This window comes from Pleurodeles waltl, chromosome 6, assembly GCF_031143425.1.
Source record: "Pleurodeles waltl isolate 20211129_DDA chromosome 6, aPleWal1.hap1.20221129, whole genome shotgun sequence".
NCBI classification, from domain to species: Eukaryota; Metazoa; Chordata; class Amphibia; order Caudata; family Salamandridae; genus Pleurodeles; species Pleurodeles waltl.
Window position 1 is genome coordinate 1,221,408,574 of NC_090445.1, and position 21,924 is coordinate 1,221,430,497.

At 44.9% G+C, this 21,924-nt stretch overlaps 1 protein-coding gene across 2 annotated transcripts in view; it reads left to right on the forward strand.

Moving 5' to 3' along the window:
• Positions 1 to 21,924, forward strand: part of ZSWIM8 (zinc finger SWIM-type containing 8) — a 2,332,791-nt gene that overhangs the window by 621,921 nt on the left and 1,688,946 nt on the right. For both annotated transcript variants that reach the window (XM_069240531.1, XM_069240532.1), the window contains exon 9: positions 17,596 to 17,771. In XM_069240531.1, coding sequence (XP_069096632.1) covers positions 17,596 to 17,771 — 176 coding nt within the window. The remainder of the gene's footprint in view (positions 1 to 17,595; positions 17,772 to 21,924) is intronic.

The window sequence follows — 21,924 nt, forward strand, 5'->3', positions numbered from 1 at the left end:
ATTGTGTGACTATCTGGGGTGAATCCACTAAGTCCCAACTGTCAGTTACACCCAGTCATGTGACCTAAGGCAGGCTTGCAGGCACATACGGCTAAGGGTAGGAAAATGCCAACTGTCTAAAACTGGCATTTTCAGACTAGTATTGATAAATCCAGCTTTACCAATAAAGAAGGTTTATTATTACGAGTTCATAGATATCAGACATGATATATCTACCACCTCTGGTTTAGGAATTACAACTTTTTAATTTTAGTAAAGCATCCCCAATGCTACCTTATGGGATGTAGGCCTCTCAGTAGTGAGAAAACTCATTTGGGAGTTTTTCACTACTAGGACATTTAAAACTAAAAGGTACATGCCCTACCTTTTCATTACAGAGCACCTAGTCTTGTGGGCTACCTAGGGCCTACCTTAAGGGTATCTTATATATAATAAAAGGGGAATTAAAGGCTTGGCAAGGAATTTTAAATGCCAAGCCGACATGGCAGTGGGACACTACCCTCAGGCTGCAATGGCAGGCCTGGGACAATTTTTAAGGTGCTACGTAACTGGATGGAACACTAAGTGCTCCAGGCCCACTATTAGCATTTAATTTACAGGCCCTGGGCTTATGGTGTATCGTGCTACAAGGGACTTACTAGTAAATCAAGTATGCCAATCAGGTGTATGCCAATCAAACCATGTTTGGGGGAGTGAGCACATACACTTGTAAAGTGCACAGAGTCCTAAGGCCAACAGAGCAAAAATCCAGACAAAATGGAGGCAAGTGAGCAAAACATTTGGGGAAGATCACCCTAAGACTGACAGGTCTAGCACATGTTCCCCCAGCTGTAAATGGGAAGAACTATCCAACCTCCTGGAAGTTCTCATCACTAAGGGGGAAGAACCTGGATAGACCATCAGCATTGGCGTGGTCTGACCCAGGTCAGTGTTCTACCGAAAAGTCCATTCCCTATAGGGAGAGATGGACCACTTCAACAATTTTAGATTCTCACTCCTCATTTACATTAGCCACCTGAGGGGCCTATGGTCTGTCTGAACCTTGAAGTGAGTCCCAAACATGTATGGTCTCAGCTTCTTCAGTGCCCAGACAGCACAAATGTTTCTCTTTCGATAGCACTCCGCTTCTGTTCCCTGGGAAGTAGCCCCCTAGAGTTGAAGGCTACAAAATGGTCTAGGCTCTCATCATTAAGCTGTCAAAGTACTGCCCCTATGCTATTCTGTGAAGCATCTGTTTGGAGTATAAACTCTTTGGAAAAGTCAGGAGCCTTGAGCACAGGGGCTGTGTACATGGCCTGTGTTAGGGAGTCTAAGGTTTTCTGGCAGGCCCCCATCCACATCACCTTTCTTTGAAGTCAACTCAGTCAAGGGGGCAACAGTGGTCCCATCCCCCATGACAAACCTCCTGTGATAACCTGAGACCCCCAAGAAGGCTCTCACCTCAGTCTGAGACTTTGGGGACTCCCAGGCTAGAAAGGTCTCTGTTTTGGATTGGAGGGGCTGCACCTTACCCCTGCCCACCAAGTGTCCTAAATACACCACGACCCCTGCCCTATCTGGAACTTACTGGCCTTGATAGTCAGGCCTGAATTCTGCGGGGCCTGTAGCACTTCCTGGAGGTGGAAGTGGTGGTCCTTCCAGCTGCTACTAAAGACAACTATGGGGGTCATTCTGACACCCGCCGGCGGCGGAAGCCGCGGGCCTGGCGGGAACCGCTAGAAGACCGTACCGCGGTCAAAAGACCGCAGCGGTCATTCTGACTTTCCTGCTGGGCTGGCGGGCGACCGCCATAAGGCCGCCCGCCCGCCCAGCGGGAAAGCACCAGCAACGAGGATGCCGGCTCCGAATGGAGCCGGCGGAGTTGCTGGTGTGCGACGGGTGCAGTTGCACCCGTCGCGATTTTCAGTGTCTGCCAAGCAGACACTGAAAATCTCAATGGGGCCCTGTTAGGGGGCCCCACGACACCCGTTCCCGCCATCCTGTTTCTGGCGGTGAAAACCGCCAGAAACAGGATGGCGGGAAGGGGGTCGGAAGCAGCGCCGCCGTGGAGGATTCCCTGGGGCAGCGGGAAGCTGGCGGGAAACCACCGGCTTCCCTTTTCTGACCGTGGCTTTACCGCCGCGGTCAGAATGCCCCCGGAAGCACCGCCAGCCTGTTGGCGGTGCTTCCGCGGCCGTTGGCCCTGGCGGTCCATGACCTTCAGGGTCAGAATGACCCCCTATATTATCTAAGTAGGCAGCACTGAAGGCCTTCATATCTGACCCTGCCTGGTTTACCTGCCTCTTGAAGGGAACCAGGGGTGTTTTGTTAATCCAAAGGTCATCACTTTAAATTGAAAGTGGCCCTCTGTAGTGGAGAAGGCTGACCTTTCCTTAGCCCCTTCAGTTAGGGCAATCTGCCAGTAGCCTGAGGTTAGATCAAAAGTGGTAAAACATTTGACAGCCCCTAACCTACCATTGAGCTCATCAGCTCTAGGTATAGGTTGAGCATCAGGCATGGTGACAGAGTTGAGGCCCTATAGTCTACACAGAACAGGAGTTCTGGAGCGGTGCCCGGTATGTCATCGTTTGGTACCAGCACCACAGGGCTGGACCAGGGACTACTAGAGGGCTCAGTCACCCCCAGCTCCAACATCTTAGAGACTCCCTCTTTGAGGCTGGCCCTCACTTTGTTGGACATCTGTAAATCTTGTTTTGAAAGGGGGGATGACTCCTGTATGAATGTCATGGGTACACAGATGTGTAAACCTAGGAGTGAGGGAAAACAAAGAGGCAAACTGCCACAAAAACTGGTGACAGTCCCTCTGTTGCTCTGGGGTCAGGTCAGGGGAGAGGTTTATACCTTCAATGGACCCATCTTGCTCTTTTGATGACAGGAGGTCAGAGAGGGGTTGACTCTCCTCCTCCTATCCATCATCTGCCACTAACAGCATGGTGACCTCAGACCTCTCATAGTGGGGTTTGAGACGGTTGATGTGAAGGACCGTTAAAGGGTGCCTGGGTGTCTTGAGGTCCACCAAATAGGTAGCATCCCCCTTTTTCCTCGAGGGCCAGGTTCTACTACCCACACTTTTTGTCCCGGTTGGAGTTCCAGAGAGGTAGCCTTCTGGTCATACCACTGCTTCATCACCTCCTGGCTTGCTTCTAAGTTCTCTGAAGCCTTCTTCCAGAACTTGGCCATCTGGTTCCTGATGGTTAGCATGTAGCTAACCACATGCTGGGGAGGTTTCTTTTGAGCTTGCTCCCAACCCCTCTATAACCAGACTGAGAGGTCCCCTTACAGGCTGACCATACAGAAGCTCGAAGGGGCTGAACTCAACCCCTTACTGTGCTACATACCTGTAAGCAAAGAGCAGACATGGTAAGAGAACATCCCACTTCTGCCTCAAGTGGCCATGCAGACCCCCAATCATGAACTTCAGGGTCTTGTTGAACCTTTCAGCAAGCCCATTGGTTTGTGGATGATAGGGTGTGGGGCATATATATGTAACTTCATACTCCTTCCACATGGATTGCATATATGCTGACATACAGTTGGTGCCCCTGTCAGACACCACTTCTTTGGGGAAACTCAATCTGGTAAAAATCCCCATTAGGGCCCCAGCTACTTCAGATGCTGCTGCATTTCTCAGAGGCATGGCCTCTGGATATCTTGTAGCATGGTCCATTAACATCTGTTGCCAGAGGCTGTCTTGGGAGCCAGGGGACCTATAATGTTGTTGCCCCCTCTTTCAAAGGGGGTGCCAACAACAGGAAAGGGTTGCAAGGGAGCTTTCTGCTTTCTTCCTGATTTCCCACTGGCCTGCCAAGTCACAAATGTCCTGCAGAATGCTTCTGGGGACATCTTTCTCCTGGGCCAGTAAAAGTGGAAAGTACACCTGGCAAAGGTCTTGTCCTGCACAGGATGTCCTGCCAGGGCAATCTCATGGGCTTACTTCAATAAAATATCCCTGTAGCACTGGGGGACAACTAGGGCTCTTGTTTCCCCCATGCAGAAGTGCCTTGGGTTCACTGTACAGGAGGTCCTTATCCTAGTAAATGCAGTGATCTCTAGCGGTTTCACCAGCTGCCTGGGTCTCAGCTTTCCGCCTCATGCCCTCCAGGGTTGAACACTCCTTCTGTGCTTGACAAAACTCCTCCCTGGCGGGTCCTCCTTCTGTTTGCCATCTGGCAAGCTGAGAAAGGGCACCATAGGAACCAGTGTCCTCCTCAGTGGTATCTGGGGTTGCCTTCAGCGACCCATCCACCTCCTCTGGGAGACAAACAGGGTCTGGTTTCCCAGCCACCTGCCCTTTCCTCTCTTGGCAGCTGTCTGGGCCATTTTTCCAGGCTCCAAACCCTCTTGACTCCCTTTCTGGGTAGCCATGGTCCTGTTGGTCACACAGACCCACTCAGGCAACTCCAACACTCTCGGGTGTGACCTGAGCTCCATGTCCTTCCAGGCAGTGTGCTCCAGGTCGTTTCCAAGTAGACAGTCTACAGTCATGGCAGGGCTCACAGCGACTCTGAGGACCTGAGAACCCCACCACCCCCACTTACAGGGAACTAAAGCCATAGGACACCCCCCCCCCCCCAACTGGGGCCATCTCCTCCCCAAGCACTACTCTTGCCAACACTGGGGTTTAACCTCCAGTGGGAGGCTGTGCCCTATTGGGGCACTTGCGATCACCCATGTAGTGCCTCTATTCATAAAACGTTTAGCACTTGAGGTTGGATTTGTTCTTGTCTGAGAAACCTTTCTACTGGTGACCTGATTGGAACCCTTTCCCCTGAGAACTGTTTTGGGGTCCTTGAGATGACTCTTTTTTTTATCTTCCCCCCTCTTTCTTGAGGTGGGAACCCTAGCCTCCCTTTTGGGAGTACCCTTTTTGGACACCCCGGTGCAGGCCCAGAGGTCTGCCTACTCAGCCAGCTTCCTGGGGTTAAGCTGCTTGCTGTCTACCAGGTGTTGGCACAGCTCTGTAAAATTACTATTGAGCATGTGCTCCCTCACAGACAAGTTATACAGCCCATTTAAATCATCTACCTTGCTGCCCCTCACACAGCCTTCAGTGCCTTGCTGTCATAATCAATGGAGTCCACCCTAGACTGGTTTGGAAGTTTGTGGCTGTCCCTGAAATTCTGCCTGTATTTTTCAGGGGTCAACCCAGATTTAGACAGAAGAATGACCTTCATGGGGGGCATACCTGGTTTGGTCCTCGACCTCTACTGTCAGGAGTGTGTCCCTTCCCCCTGAGACATATACTTCGACAAGTCTTTCCCCAGTACTCCTCTGGAACCTTATGTACCCTCAGGACTACCTCATAGGCTAAAAGCCACTTATCTATTTCATCCCCCACCCCATAACTGGACACCAGGTCTTTGGTTATACGGACTCTCACCTATCCAAAGAACAACCTCCACAACGGACTTCACCCCATCGCCAGCTGGATGGAATCAATCCACCTCAAGTTAAACACAGACAAGACAGAAATCCTCATCTTTGGCACCAACCCCTCAGCTTGGAATGACTCCTGGTGGCCCACCTCCCTAGGAACCACACCCTCACCCACCACCCACGCACGCAACGTAGGCTTCATCTTGGACTCCACACTCAGCATGACTCAGCAGTCCAATGCCATCTCCTCTTCCTGCTACAACACTCTCCGCATGCTCCGCAAAATCTTCAAGTGGATTCCTGTCGAAACCAGGAAAACTGTCACCCAAGGCCTGGTCAGCAGCCGATTGGACTACGGAAACGCCCTATATGCAGGAATAACAACCAAACTCCTAACAAAGCTGCAAAGAATCCAGAACGCATCCGCCCGCCTCATTCTGGACATCCCACGCCGCAACCACATTTCCCCCCACCTCAGAGACCTTCACTGGCTACCAGTGTCAAAGAGGATCACCTTCAAACTCCTCATCCACGCACACAAGGACCTCCATGACACAGGCCCAGCCTACCTCAATGACAGACTCACCTTCTACACCCCCACCCGCAATCTTCGCTCCGGCAGCCTCGCCCTCGCCTCCATCTGCCGCACCACCACCGGAGGAAGATCCTTCTCTCACCTAGCCGCCAAGACCTGGAACTCCCTACCGCTCCACCTTCGCCAGACCCAAGACCTCTTGACATTCAGGAAACACCTCAAGACATGGTTCTACGACCAATAGCTCCCTATCCCCAGCACCTTGAGACCCTAACAGGTGATTAGTGCGTTCTATAAATCCTAGATTGATTGATCCAGTAGACACTGCAGATTTGCTGCAACCATTACTGCTGGACTCCACTTGCTTGTTTTTTATGTCCAGCTCCTTCATTCTCTGTTCATGAGCCAGCATGATCTTTTTCTCCTCCACCCTTAGCCTTGGGAGTTCTAGCTCCAGTTTGTTTCCTTTTCTCCCTCCTGTCCTCCAACTCCACTTTTTACAGGCCTATTGAAGATACTCTGCTCCCTGCACCATTCTGGCACCCTGATTCTCCTCCTGGGCAGGGAAGAGTGTTCCTCCTGCAGCTCTGGGTTCTCATCTGGGTTTGGATTCTCTTCCTCATCTGGTCCCAGGACCCCTTCAGGATCATCCTTCTCTGTCACTGCTTGCAGCCTCTTGACCTTCTTATAGGCCCGGATGGCTGTCTGCGGTCCACTTTAGAAGCCTTCTTGCCCGCATTCAACCCCCTCTCTTCTTGCAGTGCTTTTGCAGCTCAGCCTTGGTGAGGTTTTCAACATTGAGCAGTTCCATTTCCATGGTAGTAGAGGAAGGTAGGGTTAAATAAATTAGAAAAAATAAGAAAATGGCAATGGAAACTAAGGAGAATAAAAAAAATAAAAAAATCAGTTCTGATGCCAAATTATGTGGAATTTTTGTGTAACACAAATCACTGTATGGTACTTCACAAACAGAAGTCCTGCTCCACACCGCTGAACACCAATGTGAGAAATTGGGTTGTTGGTTGACTGGTCAACCAACAGCCACAGTCCCTTGTAAGGTGAACCACAAAACGTCACTAATTTAACCTGTGCTTAACCCTGGGTAGCTTGGCACAAAAAGACATTGGGCTGAACTTAGAGACAATGTGTTAAGTATTTATGCAGTACACAAACAGCAACACAGTCACAACAAAACACAACACAATGAAAATCCCAAATCAGTTTAGAAAAATAGAGAATTTTGTACTAATTTATTTGACACCAAAACCATCAAAATCCAATTAGCATAACTGGAGTGATGACATGTGTAAAGTTTTAGAGCTTAAAAACAAAAAGCACCAACCACTGACATCTTTTTACACTAGACTGGGGCAAAGTCAAAATTTAAGGCCAACCGCAATGGAGCGCGATTCAGATACACAAACTGGATTGGGCCCGGTCAGCCCTTACCTTCAGACTTGGAAAGCTTTTTAAGAAAAAGTCTCTGAGAAGGTAGAAGTTCAGTGGGCAAGGATGCAGGGGTGTTTGAGGAGGGAGCGACGTTGTCAGATTGCCATGGAGTAAAGCTGCAGTGAAGATTTTTACCTTCGTAATTAACCATTGAGATAGAAGTCGAAAAACCTCTAGCAGGACAAAGCAGAAGACTGTAGCCGAAGACAGTTCCACAGGGTCGGATACACCTTTTGCGAGGAGCTGCTAAAAAGGATTTGCTGCTGCGGAGGAGGACGTAGCTAGAGAAGCCGCAAAGTCAATCCAACTGGCGATGCACCCTCGGGCAGATAGACGAGCAGGTTGGTCCCCGCTCTCTTGCTGGTTCTCAGAGTACTTTTGAGCCACATTTTGTTTAATTCCTCACTTTTGGAAATTTTGAACTAGCCCTTGGAGTCACTTCTGAAGTCCTGGGTGTAGGTGGTGGTGCAGGGCTCTACAACAGGGCTGGCCTCTGAAGGTTCCGAGCAGGCTTCTGGCAGCAAAGCAGGCTCTCCATGTACAGCAGCAGTCTGGCAGAGTGCACAATAGGTCAGAGCAGCAGGCAGTCCCCTGAAACCTTCCACAAGTCCAGTATTGAACTGAGTAGGGTCTGATAGTTTATATACCCTGGTGTCCTGCTCCTAGAAGTTGGTTGAAGTTTCAAGAAGAGTTATTTGAAGTTCCAGGAATTTCCTGCCTCCCCTGCCCTGGCTCCTAGCTGGCTGCACGGACACTGCAGGGTCGTTTAGCCTATTGTGTGGCAGCAGAGCTCAGCCCATTCAGATGTGAAAGGGGCTCTTATAGCTCCTCCCTCAGCCAGTGGAAAGGCCTTTCAGGGCTTGCTAATCTCACTATTGTGTGACTGTCGGGGGTGAGTCCACAAAGTCCCAACTGTCAGTTACACCCAGTCATGGGACCTAAGGCAGGCTGCAGACAGAGAGGGCATTTTCAAACTTGTAATGATAAATCAGACTTTACCATTAAAGAGGGTTTATCATTACCAGGTCATAGATACTAAACATGACATATCTATGAACTCTGCTCGACAAATTACAACTTATTAATTTTAATAAGGGATCCCCAGTGTTACCCTATGGGAGGTGTAGGCCACTCAGTAGTGAGAAAACAAATTTAGAAGTTTTTCACTACTAGGACATGTAAAACTAAAAGGTACATGTGCTACCTTTTAATTACACAGCACCCTGTCCTATGGGCTACCTAGGGCCTACCTTATTGGTGACTTATATGTAATGAAAGGGGAATTTAAGGCTTGGCAAGGGTTTTTAAATGCCAAGTTGTCATGGCAGTGGGACACTTCCTTCAGGTAGCAGTGGCAGGCCTGGGACAAGTTTAAATGTGCTACTCAACTGGATGGAGCCCACTAGTAAGACTTACATGTAAATTAAATATGCCAAAATCAAACCGTGTTTAGGGGAGTGAGCACATGCACTTTAGCAGTGGTAAAGTGCACAGAGTCCTAAGGCCAGCAGAGCAAAAATCCAGACAAGATGGAGGCAAGCAGGCAAACAGTTTGGGGGAAGAGCACCCTAAGGCTTACAGGTCTAACACTATGGGATTGTGGCAATTTTTGCTAATTTTGTTTTTGTTTCTCAGTTTTTTTTTACCTCGGTTGTGCAAGGGATCCTTTTGGGACCCCCTCATGGGGCATTAGGGGATCGGGGGATCCATATCCTGCCCCCTTATATTATTTTTCTTTTAGAACTTAAGACGGGGGATCAAGTTTTGTAATTTCTGCTAGCAGCATTTTTCTGATGTTGTTGGCAGCCAATCAGAGCGCTTGCTCCTGCGAGAGTCTGCGATAACCCAGGGGAAATAAAGCTCCCTGGGCCAATCCATTTTTGAAATGGCACTCCCACAAGAGTCTGTCGAGCCTCTCGCCTACCCAACCATCCAAATATACAATTTAACCTTAATTTCTCAAAAACAACTGAATGGATTTACACCAAATCACAAAAAGCGTAATCTACTGACCAAGATCAAGCTTCCTGCCAAATTTGGTGTTATTTCTGCAGTTTCTCCTGTATCCCTGCCTAAAAACATATATGGAATCTGCATGGGGATTTTACGTTTGGGTCTCACCCCACCCACCCCCTTTTTTTTTTTTTTTTTTTCCAGACCCCACTTGACAGATAGATCACCCTGAAACTTTCCATTCATGAACTAGTCAAAAAGGAGCACCTTTTTTTGGGGAGGGGAAAACTGCCACTAGGTAACCAGAACCAGGAATTACAAGAGCACAAGCCCTTGGCCAAGGGGCCGCTCCTCCTACAAACATCCCTGGTATCTAGTCTGTGGATCACTGTTCGAGGGCCACTCTCCAACGGCAATACCCAAAGATGGATCCACCTGGTAGAGATACCACTGAAAAGAAGAGATTCTTCCCTTTCCAGAATTATCTCTGCTAACTCAATCAGTGCTTGGGTGGTGAGATACCCCCTTGCACTGTTGCAGTGCAAGTAAAATGAGCTGATAGGCTCATTTTACTTACACTTTTGTAGTAATGATGTCAGTGCACTGAGTGCTGATTGTCGTTACCAAAAAGACAGCCTTGGGCTGCTGGGGAAAAGAGGAATACCTCTTGTGCATGCACCAGAGGGTCCTTTGAAAACCTGCCAGGTTTGCTCAATCGCTGATAGATGCACTGTGGAGGGAGTGCAAGCGATGTCAGGTGGCTGACTCCCGCACTAAAGAGGAGCACTATGATAGATCTTGATGGGACTCCTTGCTTTGATATAGGAATTGGTGCCCGTACTTAAACTCATAGTATTTTTATCAACAAGTTAAAACATCTAAAATCACAATGTTAATAAATAACACAAAGTATATTCTTAGGTGTGTAATTGATGGAATTCATGGTATTGTGGTGTGTAATCTGACTGAAAAGATAATTTATGAAATTTGTAATTGCATCAAGGATGAGATGATAAGAATTGCATGTGGGGTGAAAATTAACATTTGTATGTCTGTTGCATGAGTTGTGGATTGTGGAGCTATTCATAACTTGTGAATTTTAGTTTTTTTCAATTTTAGTTCATAATCAGTTTGCAGCATGTATTACTGTAGATCACTTGCTTTGAATACTCCTATCATCTAATGTTGGATGTTGACATTGTAAGTGCTTTTTCTTTGAAGTTTATTTTAAGGTGACTTGTGATGCTTCCCCTGAAACCCTCACTGTGCTAGGAAATACTGGGGCTGTTTTTTCCTGCCTCTTTCTCATATATTACCCTCCATTCAGATAGATCTTTCTGTGGAGAGGATGTAGCACAGTGGTCAGAGCTACTGCCTCTGGAGCTGGAGACCCACGTTTGAGCCTTGGCGCAACATCCTGTGATTCTGGGCAAATCACTTAATCTCCCCGTGGCCATGGACAGCGCCTTGAGACCCTCACGGGTGATAAGCTGCGCTATATAAAAATCTCTATTTCATTTTGTATTTGTCTTTTTGGATCTGTGTCTGCTACCTTCATTCATAGCTCTTCTGAAAGCCACTATGTCAAGACTTTTGCCAGTCATCAAACAACAGTCCCAGCTATGGCAATTAGTTTATGTTAACACTCCTTTTGGCTAGGAAAAGTAGACAGAGCCACTATTGTGAATTTCATTTTTCTTGTTTCTGTAAGGGATGTAGAAGCAGTAAACACCTTTGAGACATGCTACGGGCAGATCTCAAATGTCCCACCACATTTTCCCAGAAGCTAAGCAGTATTTGGTACTGCTATATTATATGGATGAAGTCTTCTTTCTGGGAAGTATATCCAGGTCACTGAACTGTATCATCTAGGTATATTCTAGATAGTATCTTCAGGGTAAGCTATGCTCTTTGTAGGAATGTAAATTTTCTTAATTATCATGAAGGAAAGTTTCAAATCTGTTAAGTAAACAGAGGCGAAGATTATGCACCATCTTTCTTCAATTTATTCCACAGCAGCCTTATTAACAAACTACCTTTCTCAAGAAACATCGGTAAAGAGACAAAACAAAACCAATCCGTTAACATGTCCTTCTCATATAGTCTATCACTGTTTCTGTCCCCTCTTTTTTGTGCAACAGATGCTCCCAAACAAGCAAAACCCATTCAAATTATATGTATTCTTGCTTGGAAACTTAATTCCCTCCAACAATAGAAATAATCCTGTAATATTCTATTGGAAACCTGTGGAACATCACCAATCAGAGATATTCACTATAAACCATAATAATATCAATAAAGTCCGTACCATACCAAAACAATGTAAATTTGACTATATAACATTCTTCCTTACAATATTCAACATTATATTAGACATTCGCCAAAACTAATAACCATACCAGAAGTCCTTAAATAATTATTCCTTAAGAAGCATTCTAGGCTTCTGTTGAATCTTAACACCTCATTTGGGTGGGTACAAGATATCTGGTGTGGGTGGGAATTATCCTCCCCTCTTTGTCCTTAATAGAATTGAAAGTGTCCTTCAAGATAGCTAGGAAAATTAATATTCTATGTCAGGACCGGAGGCTCAGATTATGCATGTTCAAAGCGTACCTACTACCAGTGTAGCCATATGAGTCAATAGTTTAAAGTAGAAAGCCTTAAAGATCTAATCTGACGACTGGTCAGCTGTGCTGAAGATATCCTAAGGCGAGCACCCAGTGAAATCTCTTTAGATGCCATGACACCACTCGGAGAATGCACTCCAAAAATTAAAATGTCAACTGTTACAGGATGTCTCTCACCTATCGAGCTATAGTGAGAGACGAGACTGCTTCAAAGGGCTTATGGAAGGCAATCAACAGTTGACGTTCCACAGCATGGTGAACCTCTTCTGTTAAAGCCTCATAAGCCTTGAGACATCAAACAACACATAGCTTTAGCTCTTGCACAAACTCAGGTTAGGAAACTACCCTAGAATTACACTTTGTCTGTCTGGAAATAGGAAAAGTAACTCCCTCATGTTCTTCTCCTCCTGCCAAATAGTCCCATGCCCTGTTGCTTTCTTCTTCTGCTGCTCGCTCCCTGTCTTGTGCTTCTTCCCCCAAACTCTCCAGTGCTTGGTGTTGCTCTCTCCCCCTTGTACTTCTCGTCAGCCCCTGTCTTTCTATCTCCCTCGTATGCTACTGCTCCCCTCCCGAAGTCCTTTTTTATTATTTTACACCTTCATGCAAAAAAGAATTCATTTTTTAGTTTCTCTCACTAAAGCCATATTGGATATGTATTGAATTACTAAATAAAAACAGGAACAACATGCCCTGCCTGAGTCTGTCGGCCTATCCACAAAACGATGCAACAACGATCAAGTCATTGCACCTTTTTATTTTTTGCAAGTGGTGCACCGTATGAACAAACTGCTTTGGCAAAGCCAAGTGATCCAAAAGGTTTGTTGCTTTGCCATTGTTATGTTGTATAGCAGCACCTTTCACACACGATCTCCTGCATTTCTTCTCCAGTATCAATTTCTGATTTGTTTTTGATACCCTACACATGAGTTTGTCGATTCCTGCACAAGACTATACATTTCTGAAATAGATCTATCCCTTCACCACGTTCTGCTGTTCTGCAGGCATGTGTCTTACCAGTGATCTACACGGAAATACTTCCCATGAGGATCTTGCTATTCCCATCAACTGGGCGCACATGAGAAATTGGCCAGGTCTAACGCTGAAGCCTTCTCATGTCTGATTGAATGTCAGGAAGCGGTTTTTACAGTAGAGATCTCACATCCTTTGCATCGATCCATTGTCCATTCTGGTACTTTCATATGTGTACTTACGTTTCAGAATTGAGAAATACCCCATATTTCAGTCTTCTCCTCAAACTCCACTTTCACCACTCTGTTCCAGATCTTAGACATCAAGGTCATCAGGTGGGCGAAATTTTGGGCTGTTTTGTTGTAGGTATAAGACTAAAGATAATTATTCTTATTTATGGTCAACCGCCATCAGAGAAAGCTCCGTGGTTGGCCACTTACCTAACTACTGAGGGAGGAATTGTAACTGGGATGAGAAATAATAGTAGTCCAGATCATGTTTCCCTGTTCATGTGGTAGTTTGGCCGGTGGGGGGATTTCGGGTTTGAAGGGGCAGTAGTGGGGGTCTGGGGGACGCAGGATAATGTTGTATTTAGGGTGGGTTGGGGGTGTAGGGCTTTTAGGGGTGGGGATTCGAGTAATTTTGTTTTTAGGGTTGGGGTAGTTGTAGAACACTGTAAGTGGGGCTAGGAAGGGGTAGTTTTTAGGGGTGGGGTGGTTGTTTTTTTTTTTTTTTTTTAAAGGGTGGGGTGGTGGGGGTCAGGGGAGTATGGTTTTTAGGGCTGGGGTGGGGGGTTGGGTTAATTTTGTATTTAGGTTGGTGTTTTAGGGGAGGGGTGGGGGGGGTCGGGTGATTTTCTTTTTAGAGGCTGGGTAGTTTTGTTATTGGGGTGGGGTCGGTTGTTTTTAGGTCGGGTGGGGTTTTAGGGTAGGTTTTAGGACTCTGGGTGGGTGGGGTTATAGGAGTAGTTTGTAGGGGCTGGTGGGGTGTCGGGTAGTTTTCTTTTTGGGGTGGGGTCAGGGTAGTTGTATTTTTAGGGCGGGTAGTAGGGTCGGGGTAGTTCTACTTTTAGGGTTGGGGGTCGGAGTAATTTTGTTTTTAGGGGTGGGGTAGTTCTATTTTTGTGGTGGGGGTCCGTTCTTTTTTGCGCGGGTGGGGGGGTCGGTGTAGGTTTTAGGGCTCTGGGTGGGTGGGAGGTATCAAGATAGTTTTTAGGGGTGGGTGGGGGTGTCGGGGTAGTTGTATTTTTAGGGCGGGTCGGGTAGTTGTATTTTTAGGGCTAGTGGGGGGAATGGCATTTGAATACCACACATGCCGTTCCACAGAAAATCATTGGAAAGGCATGCATGGCAAAGGCATTCGTGGAAACAACGCATTTGTTGTTCCGACCGCATTGTTCAGGCATGCGTGGTTGGTGCATGCGTTGTTCCATCATACATCCCTTCATCTGGTTTCCTAAATATTGTAAGCTTTTGAACTGCCACATCATACTAACTCCGGCAGGGTATCGCTCCCGAGTCTTGCCAGCACATCCAAAAGGAAGAGACCAATTTTGGCCTAGTTTGTTTTTAATCCTGATGCTATGTGGTATTCCTCCGAAATACGTAGGACTGCTTTTGCAGACTGTGACTAATATACAGGTGTGTCAGTCGCATAAAGCGAGACCAGGTTCATGTCCCCAATTCTAATGCTCCATTCTCATATTTTAAATCTGAGCAGACAAGCAGTCGCAAGCACAAAAATAATGGTGAGAGTGAACATCCCTGTCTAGTCCCACGCCTGGCTCTCAACTTTCTGAGATAAGCTCATCAGTTTGAACTTTTATTCATTTTAGCTCAATAGGTTTTACCCATAATCCCTCAGTTCCTCAAATAAGAAAGTTCATCCTAGTGAGTTGAACTTTTTTTCTATACCAAGGGATGCTGCCACAAAATCAGCACCACTCTCTTCTGTCCTATTGTCTGAAGGGTCCTTACCAGGTTTGGGTACTATTATTGCGGTTGCCTCCATCATTGAGTCAGGCAGGCATCCACATTTTAATGCTTCTTCCCATACCTCCAGCAGTTTATCTGATAGAAGTTTGGAGACATGCTTATAAAACTTGGTGGGAGGCTGTCTAGCCCTGGTTGCTGAGTTCGAGCCAGCATCAGTTCTGTAACCTGTCTCTCGAAAGGACCATTATGATTTCTCCTGTTCGCCAGTAGAGCTTTTTGGTGCAATAGAGTATCTGCCACTGAAGGCATAGATGATCTTCACATTATAGGACATATATGAGGAGCGGAGGCCAGAATACTAGTACTCTGATAACTCTGACTTCTAAGATCAGTTGTCTCCAGAACCCTTGACGAATTCCATATCTGGGTCAAAGACCACACTTAAAGTTTTCAGTATACTCAAATCCCTGCCGTTCCACCCGCTGCCACCCCTGACATTTACATACAGGACCATGTCTCCAAGTTTAGCGTTGAGAAGAGCCTAGGCTCCACGGCTAGGAATGCCACCAGGAGAGCCAGACTTTAAGCCCTGAATTCCCTCCGAAGAGGCCTTGACAGTCTATGCTGCCCACTGTTCTAGAGGCACCTCGTCCCTGAAAGACGTTTTTGGTGCTGGGAATGCCTCACCTTCCAGAGCCTCGAAACCAAGGACCTGAGCCTTGCACCAGTACTCTGTTCAGCCTACTGAAGAGCAACTGAATCCATATAATGATCCTATGCCTACTCATGATGAAGACAACCCTTGGCATGATTATAATGTTACCTTCTAAACGAGCAGTCTTTAGAGCCATATCTTGTAAAATCCTTCCCACCTTACAACACAACTCCATATCATGCAGTTATACAATGTGCAACAGACCACCATAAACTTAAACTCCATGTGGAGGAAGAGGATTGTCTCATTGATAGCCTCTCAAAAAAAACAAGCAGTGAGTCCAATATTTCCCTATGCTTAAGAGCATGTTTAAGTGTGCCGAAAACTTCAAAGATCCAGTGAAAACGTGTTGGCATGCGCTGGGTGGAGAAGGGATAGAAGGCAGCCTAAAGATCGCATTTATATTACCAGGCATTTTTCACCTGATTCCGTCATCGTATGCATAGCACATAAGAGGGTGTTTGCTCAGGCCACAGGGATAACATCTCTGCTCGATAAAGACCAAGGATATCAATGTTGCAGCAAGTGGTGGCAGTGGGCGGTGGCACTCAAAGGCGAATCACCAGCTCACTCAGTTTGCTTTCGAGATAGATACTAATGGGAGTAGATGAAGAAGCTCACCAAGCATTTTCTAGAAGCATATTGAAAGAGAGGCAAAGACATTGTTCAAGAAGTAAAAATGTATTTTGAAAGCAAATATCAGACATGCATTAGATGATGCTGCCTCGTGTGAGACATTCATTGTCGTCCTTCACAGAAATGCATTGCTTTAGGGGTGTCTGTCTTCAACCTGGAAGTGTAACAACACCTTAACCTCCGCCCCTTTGACTGGCAGCATCTCTTTGGCACCCAAATGGATTCCATGCTGGAAAAGATAAAAGGATACAAACAACAAAGGCCATGGTATCCCACAAACCCAGCCACTGAAGACTGAGTTTTGCTGTCAGCAAACACTGGCAACTGCAAGGATGGCTGGCACTGCCAAGAGACAGCCATACTAGCGGCAGCAGTCTTTCTTGAAAACCAATAACCAAATCATACGTCAGAAGTGGATTCTGTGGAAAAAGTTGTGTCAAGGCCAAAGGCATCATAACAAGGTATGGACTACCTAAAAGCTTATCTTCCACATATTCTCTGGACTACTCATAACCTGTTGGGGACTGCATCTATTATACCACCCTCAGTGGGAGGAAGTAACCGCATTCCAGTGAATGCATTCCATCATCATCCTCGAATACTGCTTGCCATTCCACACCACTGCACCAGATATTCCACCATATTGGCACAGCATCAACCAAGACCAACAATGGCTGCTGCAAGAGAATGTGCAAGCAGTGCTCCAAAAGAGTTTTCAAACTTGTTGCTCCACGCCAGAGAAGAAATTGCATCAGTTTCCTGTACTCTTTCATCCCCAGGAAAGACAGGATGTTATGGTCTGTACTTGACTTGCACTTACACTAATCTATCACGTGAGAGCACTTCAAAAGGACCATACTCCAAGATGTAATTCTGCTGCTCTGCGTCAGGGACTTCATTGTGACTCCTTATTTATAATCATTGTTGAGATTGGTTGACTGTGACTCGTGAGAGGCGAAGCCACAAGTGAATCGTAAGGCTCCTCCCCTTCCTCAACAGTGGTAATGAAAGGTATGTTGTACTCTGGTCATTATCGTATATGATACGGTCCTTGGCAAATTTTCATGTGTATTTTTTTTTTTTTAAATAAAAGGTGGTTAACCAAATCAAGAGATTACATTTGTGCTGTAAGGTAGATTCACAATGAAGAAATCTGACTATTTAGAGTTGTTTCCCTGTGCAAAGTATTTTAAATACAGTCTGGATGTTGTAGTGTTTCTCTTCACTGATGATACCTATAATGCAAGTAACATTTATTTCTTAGCTTCCGACTCTGCTGTCTGACTGTGATTTATGTTGTTTTGCAGTACATTTAATAATTACGAAAATTTGTTTTCCAAAAACCTGCGGTCTCATGGAATATACACTAACTTACATCTAATAATTCTTATTTTTTTGCAGATAACTGGTTGGTGGTACAGTGTGCGCACATCTGCATCCCACAGCAGTGCCAGTGGGCACACTGGCCGTAGCAATGGCCAGTCTGAAGTGGCTGCCCATGCTTGTGCCAGTATGTGTGATGAAATGGTGATTCTTTGGAGGTTGGCTGTCCTGGACCCCACCATCAGTCCTCAGAGGTGATTATTTTGAGGAGGTCATGAGGGTTAGGATACGATGCTGAGGGTTTTGCTCACAGAGACATACTATTTGAGAAAATGTATGCTAAAGGGCATTTAAAATTACCAAACCATTTCTTGTTATGTCGAGTAAATACATTAGGTGAGAAAAACATCCAATAAAACATATAGTAGAGAAAAAATGCTCCCTTTGATTTTACACACCCCTTAAACCCCTTTGCTGCCAAGCCTTTTTTGACTGTTTTGGATAGGATAGTTTGTGCTTAGGCCCCCATAACGTTTTGTCCACATAAGCTATCCATGCCGAATTTTCGTCCTTTTGTTTTCCAACATCCTGGGGATTCTAAAGGTTGAATCAGAAAAACACATTTTTCAACACAGTTTTGGCATTTTACTGGGTCATACCCCATTTTTCCTAATTTTTGTGCTTTCAGCCTCCTTCTAGTTAGTCACAGAAATGAGTTTTAAACTAATGGTGGATCCTGGAACGCTATACACTTCTGAAAAGTAGACATCATTCTGAATTCGGCAAGGGGTCATTTGTGTAGATCCTTCAAAGTTTTCCCGTATAACATAACAGTTGAATTAAAAGAAAATATTGAAATTGAGTTGAAAAGAATACCATTTCTGTTTACGTTTCATCTGTAACTTTTTCTATCCATGGGCAGATTTTCGAGCACAATATATCCTGTTAGGTCTGCTGGACCCTTCTGGTTGCGGGGATATATAGGGCTTGTAGGTTCACCAAGAACCCAAGGTACCCAAAGCCAATGAATGAACTGCACCTTGGGAGGGCCTAGCGCCTGTGACAGGGAGGATCCAAAAATGTGTAAATTGACCTTTTGGACTTACTTTGGTTCCCCCTCAATTTTTAATTTTATATGTTTTTAGGCTGACCCTGCTTTGGGCACCCACACAAGTGAAGTATAATTTTTACTGGGAGACCGAGGGGAATGCTGATTGGTAGGAAATTTGTACTGGTGCAGTAATCCTATGACTTTCCCAAACCAAAATGTGAGAAAAAAAGTCACTTTTTAGCTAAATTTGAGGCATGCAGGGGATTCTAGTTAAGGAAACGCTGAGGGATCCACACAAGCCACACCGCCAACTAAGCATGAGTCCACGCACACCCCTGGCCAAGCGGAGGTCCACACATGCTCAAGCCTTCAGCAAAAAGCCAGTACACACACAGCCAGGCAAATGCCAGTACACACACAGCCAGACAAAACCAGTTCATGCAGACCGTCAACCGAATTTCAGTTCACACACACAAACTTTGCTTGGTATCTTTTTTGGGGTGTGGGGGCATGACCATGCCCATGCTGGGCAGCCCCCACCCCTACAAATAAAAATAAAAAAGTTCCCTGGTGTCTAGTGGGCTTTGTTTCCCCCGGGGGCAGCCCCCACCCCTACAAATAAAAACAATAGAATAATCCCTGCTGTCTAGTAGTTTTCGGCCTCCCTGTGGGCAGATTGACCTACAAATAGGGCCAAAATAATGCCCTATGATGGGGAGTGGCCCTTACCCAAGCGGCCGCTTCCCTTCACTAAAAGAAATCCCTGGTTTCTAGTGGGGTGGATCCCTGCTTGGGGATCGCTCTTCTTGTAATTTGGTGCTCGGGGCTGAGATAGCCCCATGAGCTCTGAAAGTGAAATGAGCAGATTGCCACGTTTCACTTTCAGTTCACTGAAATGATGGCCACCATGTGTGCTGATCATCATTACAGTGACCAAAAAAAATACCTCAGGCAACAGGGTAAGCTCCTTCCCCCTGCTGCTGAGGCTCAAAAATGAAAAAGGAAATCCCTCTGCCATTTACAGCAGAGGAATTTGTGGTCATGTGATGAGGACAGATTCTGTCCTCAGCACACAAGCACCGCAGCTAAGGTCGAAACAGTTCCGTCCTCAGCATGGGAGGTGTTAAGATATTGTCTAGGTGTTGTAGAATCAGAACAAAAGCTATGAATTTATCTGATTTCTTTCCTTTCCTTCCTCTGGTTTCTGTAAAGCCTGTGGTGGGCACTGCACCGTGTGTTTGATGACCTGATTTGGCTAGGCCTGATTGAACAATAATTTGCAGCAGAACTTCACATGCACGAACCAGGGCCTTTATTGATTTTTCTGCGTTCTGAATTCCTCTCAAGAGTCTAGAGAAAATGAATCTAGAAAATAAAAGTATGCCAATTTTACTCATCTCTAGTTTATATTATACTCCTGAACTTACAGATCCCTCCCATTAGGTGACCCAGACACCAGACTTATTGTCTGATTAATTATATGCATAACATAGGGTGGATGGAAAGAGAAGGAACTGACCTGAAGAGAAGCAAGAAGGCATAGTGTTGGTATGACCCTATCTCAAGAAGAGCCAGAAAAACATTTGGCCATTAGCAGTTATTTAAATTGTATTTAATACATGTTCTGGAATCCTGCAGAGATGAGGAAAAAGTCTTACAAATTTAGAGGGAGGGAACTATATGACTTTAAGTAGTTTGATGTTATTTATATCTTTGATTTTGTCAGTGTATACATACATTATGCAAACATTTTTTTAAATTGAAAATACAGATAAACACTACAACTGAGAAACTTTAGGTTAAGAATTAGAAGAAGTTAATGGAGTATTGGTTAAAGACGGACGTTAAAATATTTAAAATTCTTCCCACATGAACTGTTTGGCAAGAGAACTGTATACTCCGTTCACTATGGGACATCCCAGCTTAGCACTTAGATTGATATTGTTAAATTTCATATTGTAAGATAACACTTCTTGTACCTTATGAATCTGCAATGCTCTTCAATAAGGGAATAACCAACACTTCTGTTCCCATTTTAATAGTTCACAGAATAAAATCACTTGCACCAGAAGTTGAATTTCCTCTGAGGCATTATGGGCATCTTTTGGAGGTTTTGTGATACTTTCTGTGAGTTTCCTATCTCTTATAGTAATAGCTGTTCTTATTTCACTTTCAGTATCCATCTGTTATTTTCTTGAAATTGGACATTTACTAAGTACTGTTGAGGTTGCTCGTACAGACCATTGTACAGAATATGGTCATATTTTAGCCTATTTATATATATTCATGGCAATATCTTTCAAAACTATCTCATCTTGCTTTGAGTTTGATCCAGTCTTTTTGTGTTGTATGTGTCAGAGCCCTCTGACCTTCTGTATTTAATTTGCCTTCTTGAAGTCAGCCATAGATTGGAGTCTTAAAAATGCACTTGAATCGTTAATTACAATATCTTTAATGATATGGCAGATAGTATCTTCTTTTGCTGAATGGATTTAGTGCTAATAAGTCAGAACGCTTGTGAAGTAGTTCAGAGTAATATGAGTTTGTCCTAATTCTAACAAGAGTGCAAATCTGGACATCCCATAGATAGCCTCAACCAAATCCTCCACATCACCATTTTCTGCAATTTAAGCTCTAAACTCATTGTGTGGCTAGCAGTTCATTCCTGTAAAGTAATTTTTCAACTCATATATTTATTTTAACATTTCAGGGGATCTATATATAACCTGTTTTCTGAAATATAACTCAGCACTCCAGAGCATCATACAGTTGGTGAACAAGTGAATACAAGAACAAAATACAAAGTTTCAAGTCTTCTTAATGGGGATTAAACAATGTACAAGATGATCTGATGATTCCATATGAAAATTCCTTTATTCTCAATTATGCATTCATAGTTTGATTGTAGCTTGAACAAGTTACAGCTTCTGTAGCAGGATTGTTTCTATTCACATGAAACTTTTACAGGGTTTCAAAATTACACATAGAAAATCATTGCACAAAATCATTACACATAATAATCATTATTTATAATGATAAAATATGATGCAATTAAAAGCACTATATTTACAAATTGAAAGAGCAAGTCACATTGTGACCAGTATCTGTCTATGTGCTGTGATGGTTCGATGGTTAATGCATAGAGAGAAATGGATATTGATTGTTTACTTCAATGGAGTATGAATTCTCAGAATGTTGAGGGATTTACTCAGTGAGGATTAATCAGAAGTATTGGATCTTTCTGGCATAACTGGATTTTTCTAGTTAAGGATGTACATGATTCTTCACTATTCCTGCCGTGCAAGGAGATTTGGACCAAGACCGGGTCCAAAAATCAGGAAACAAATAAAGTGTAT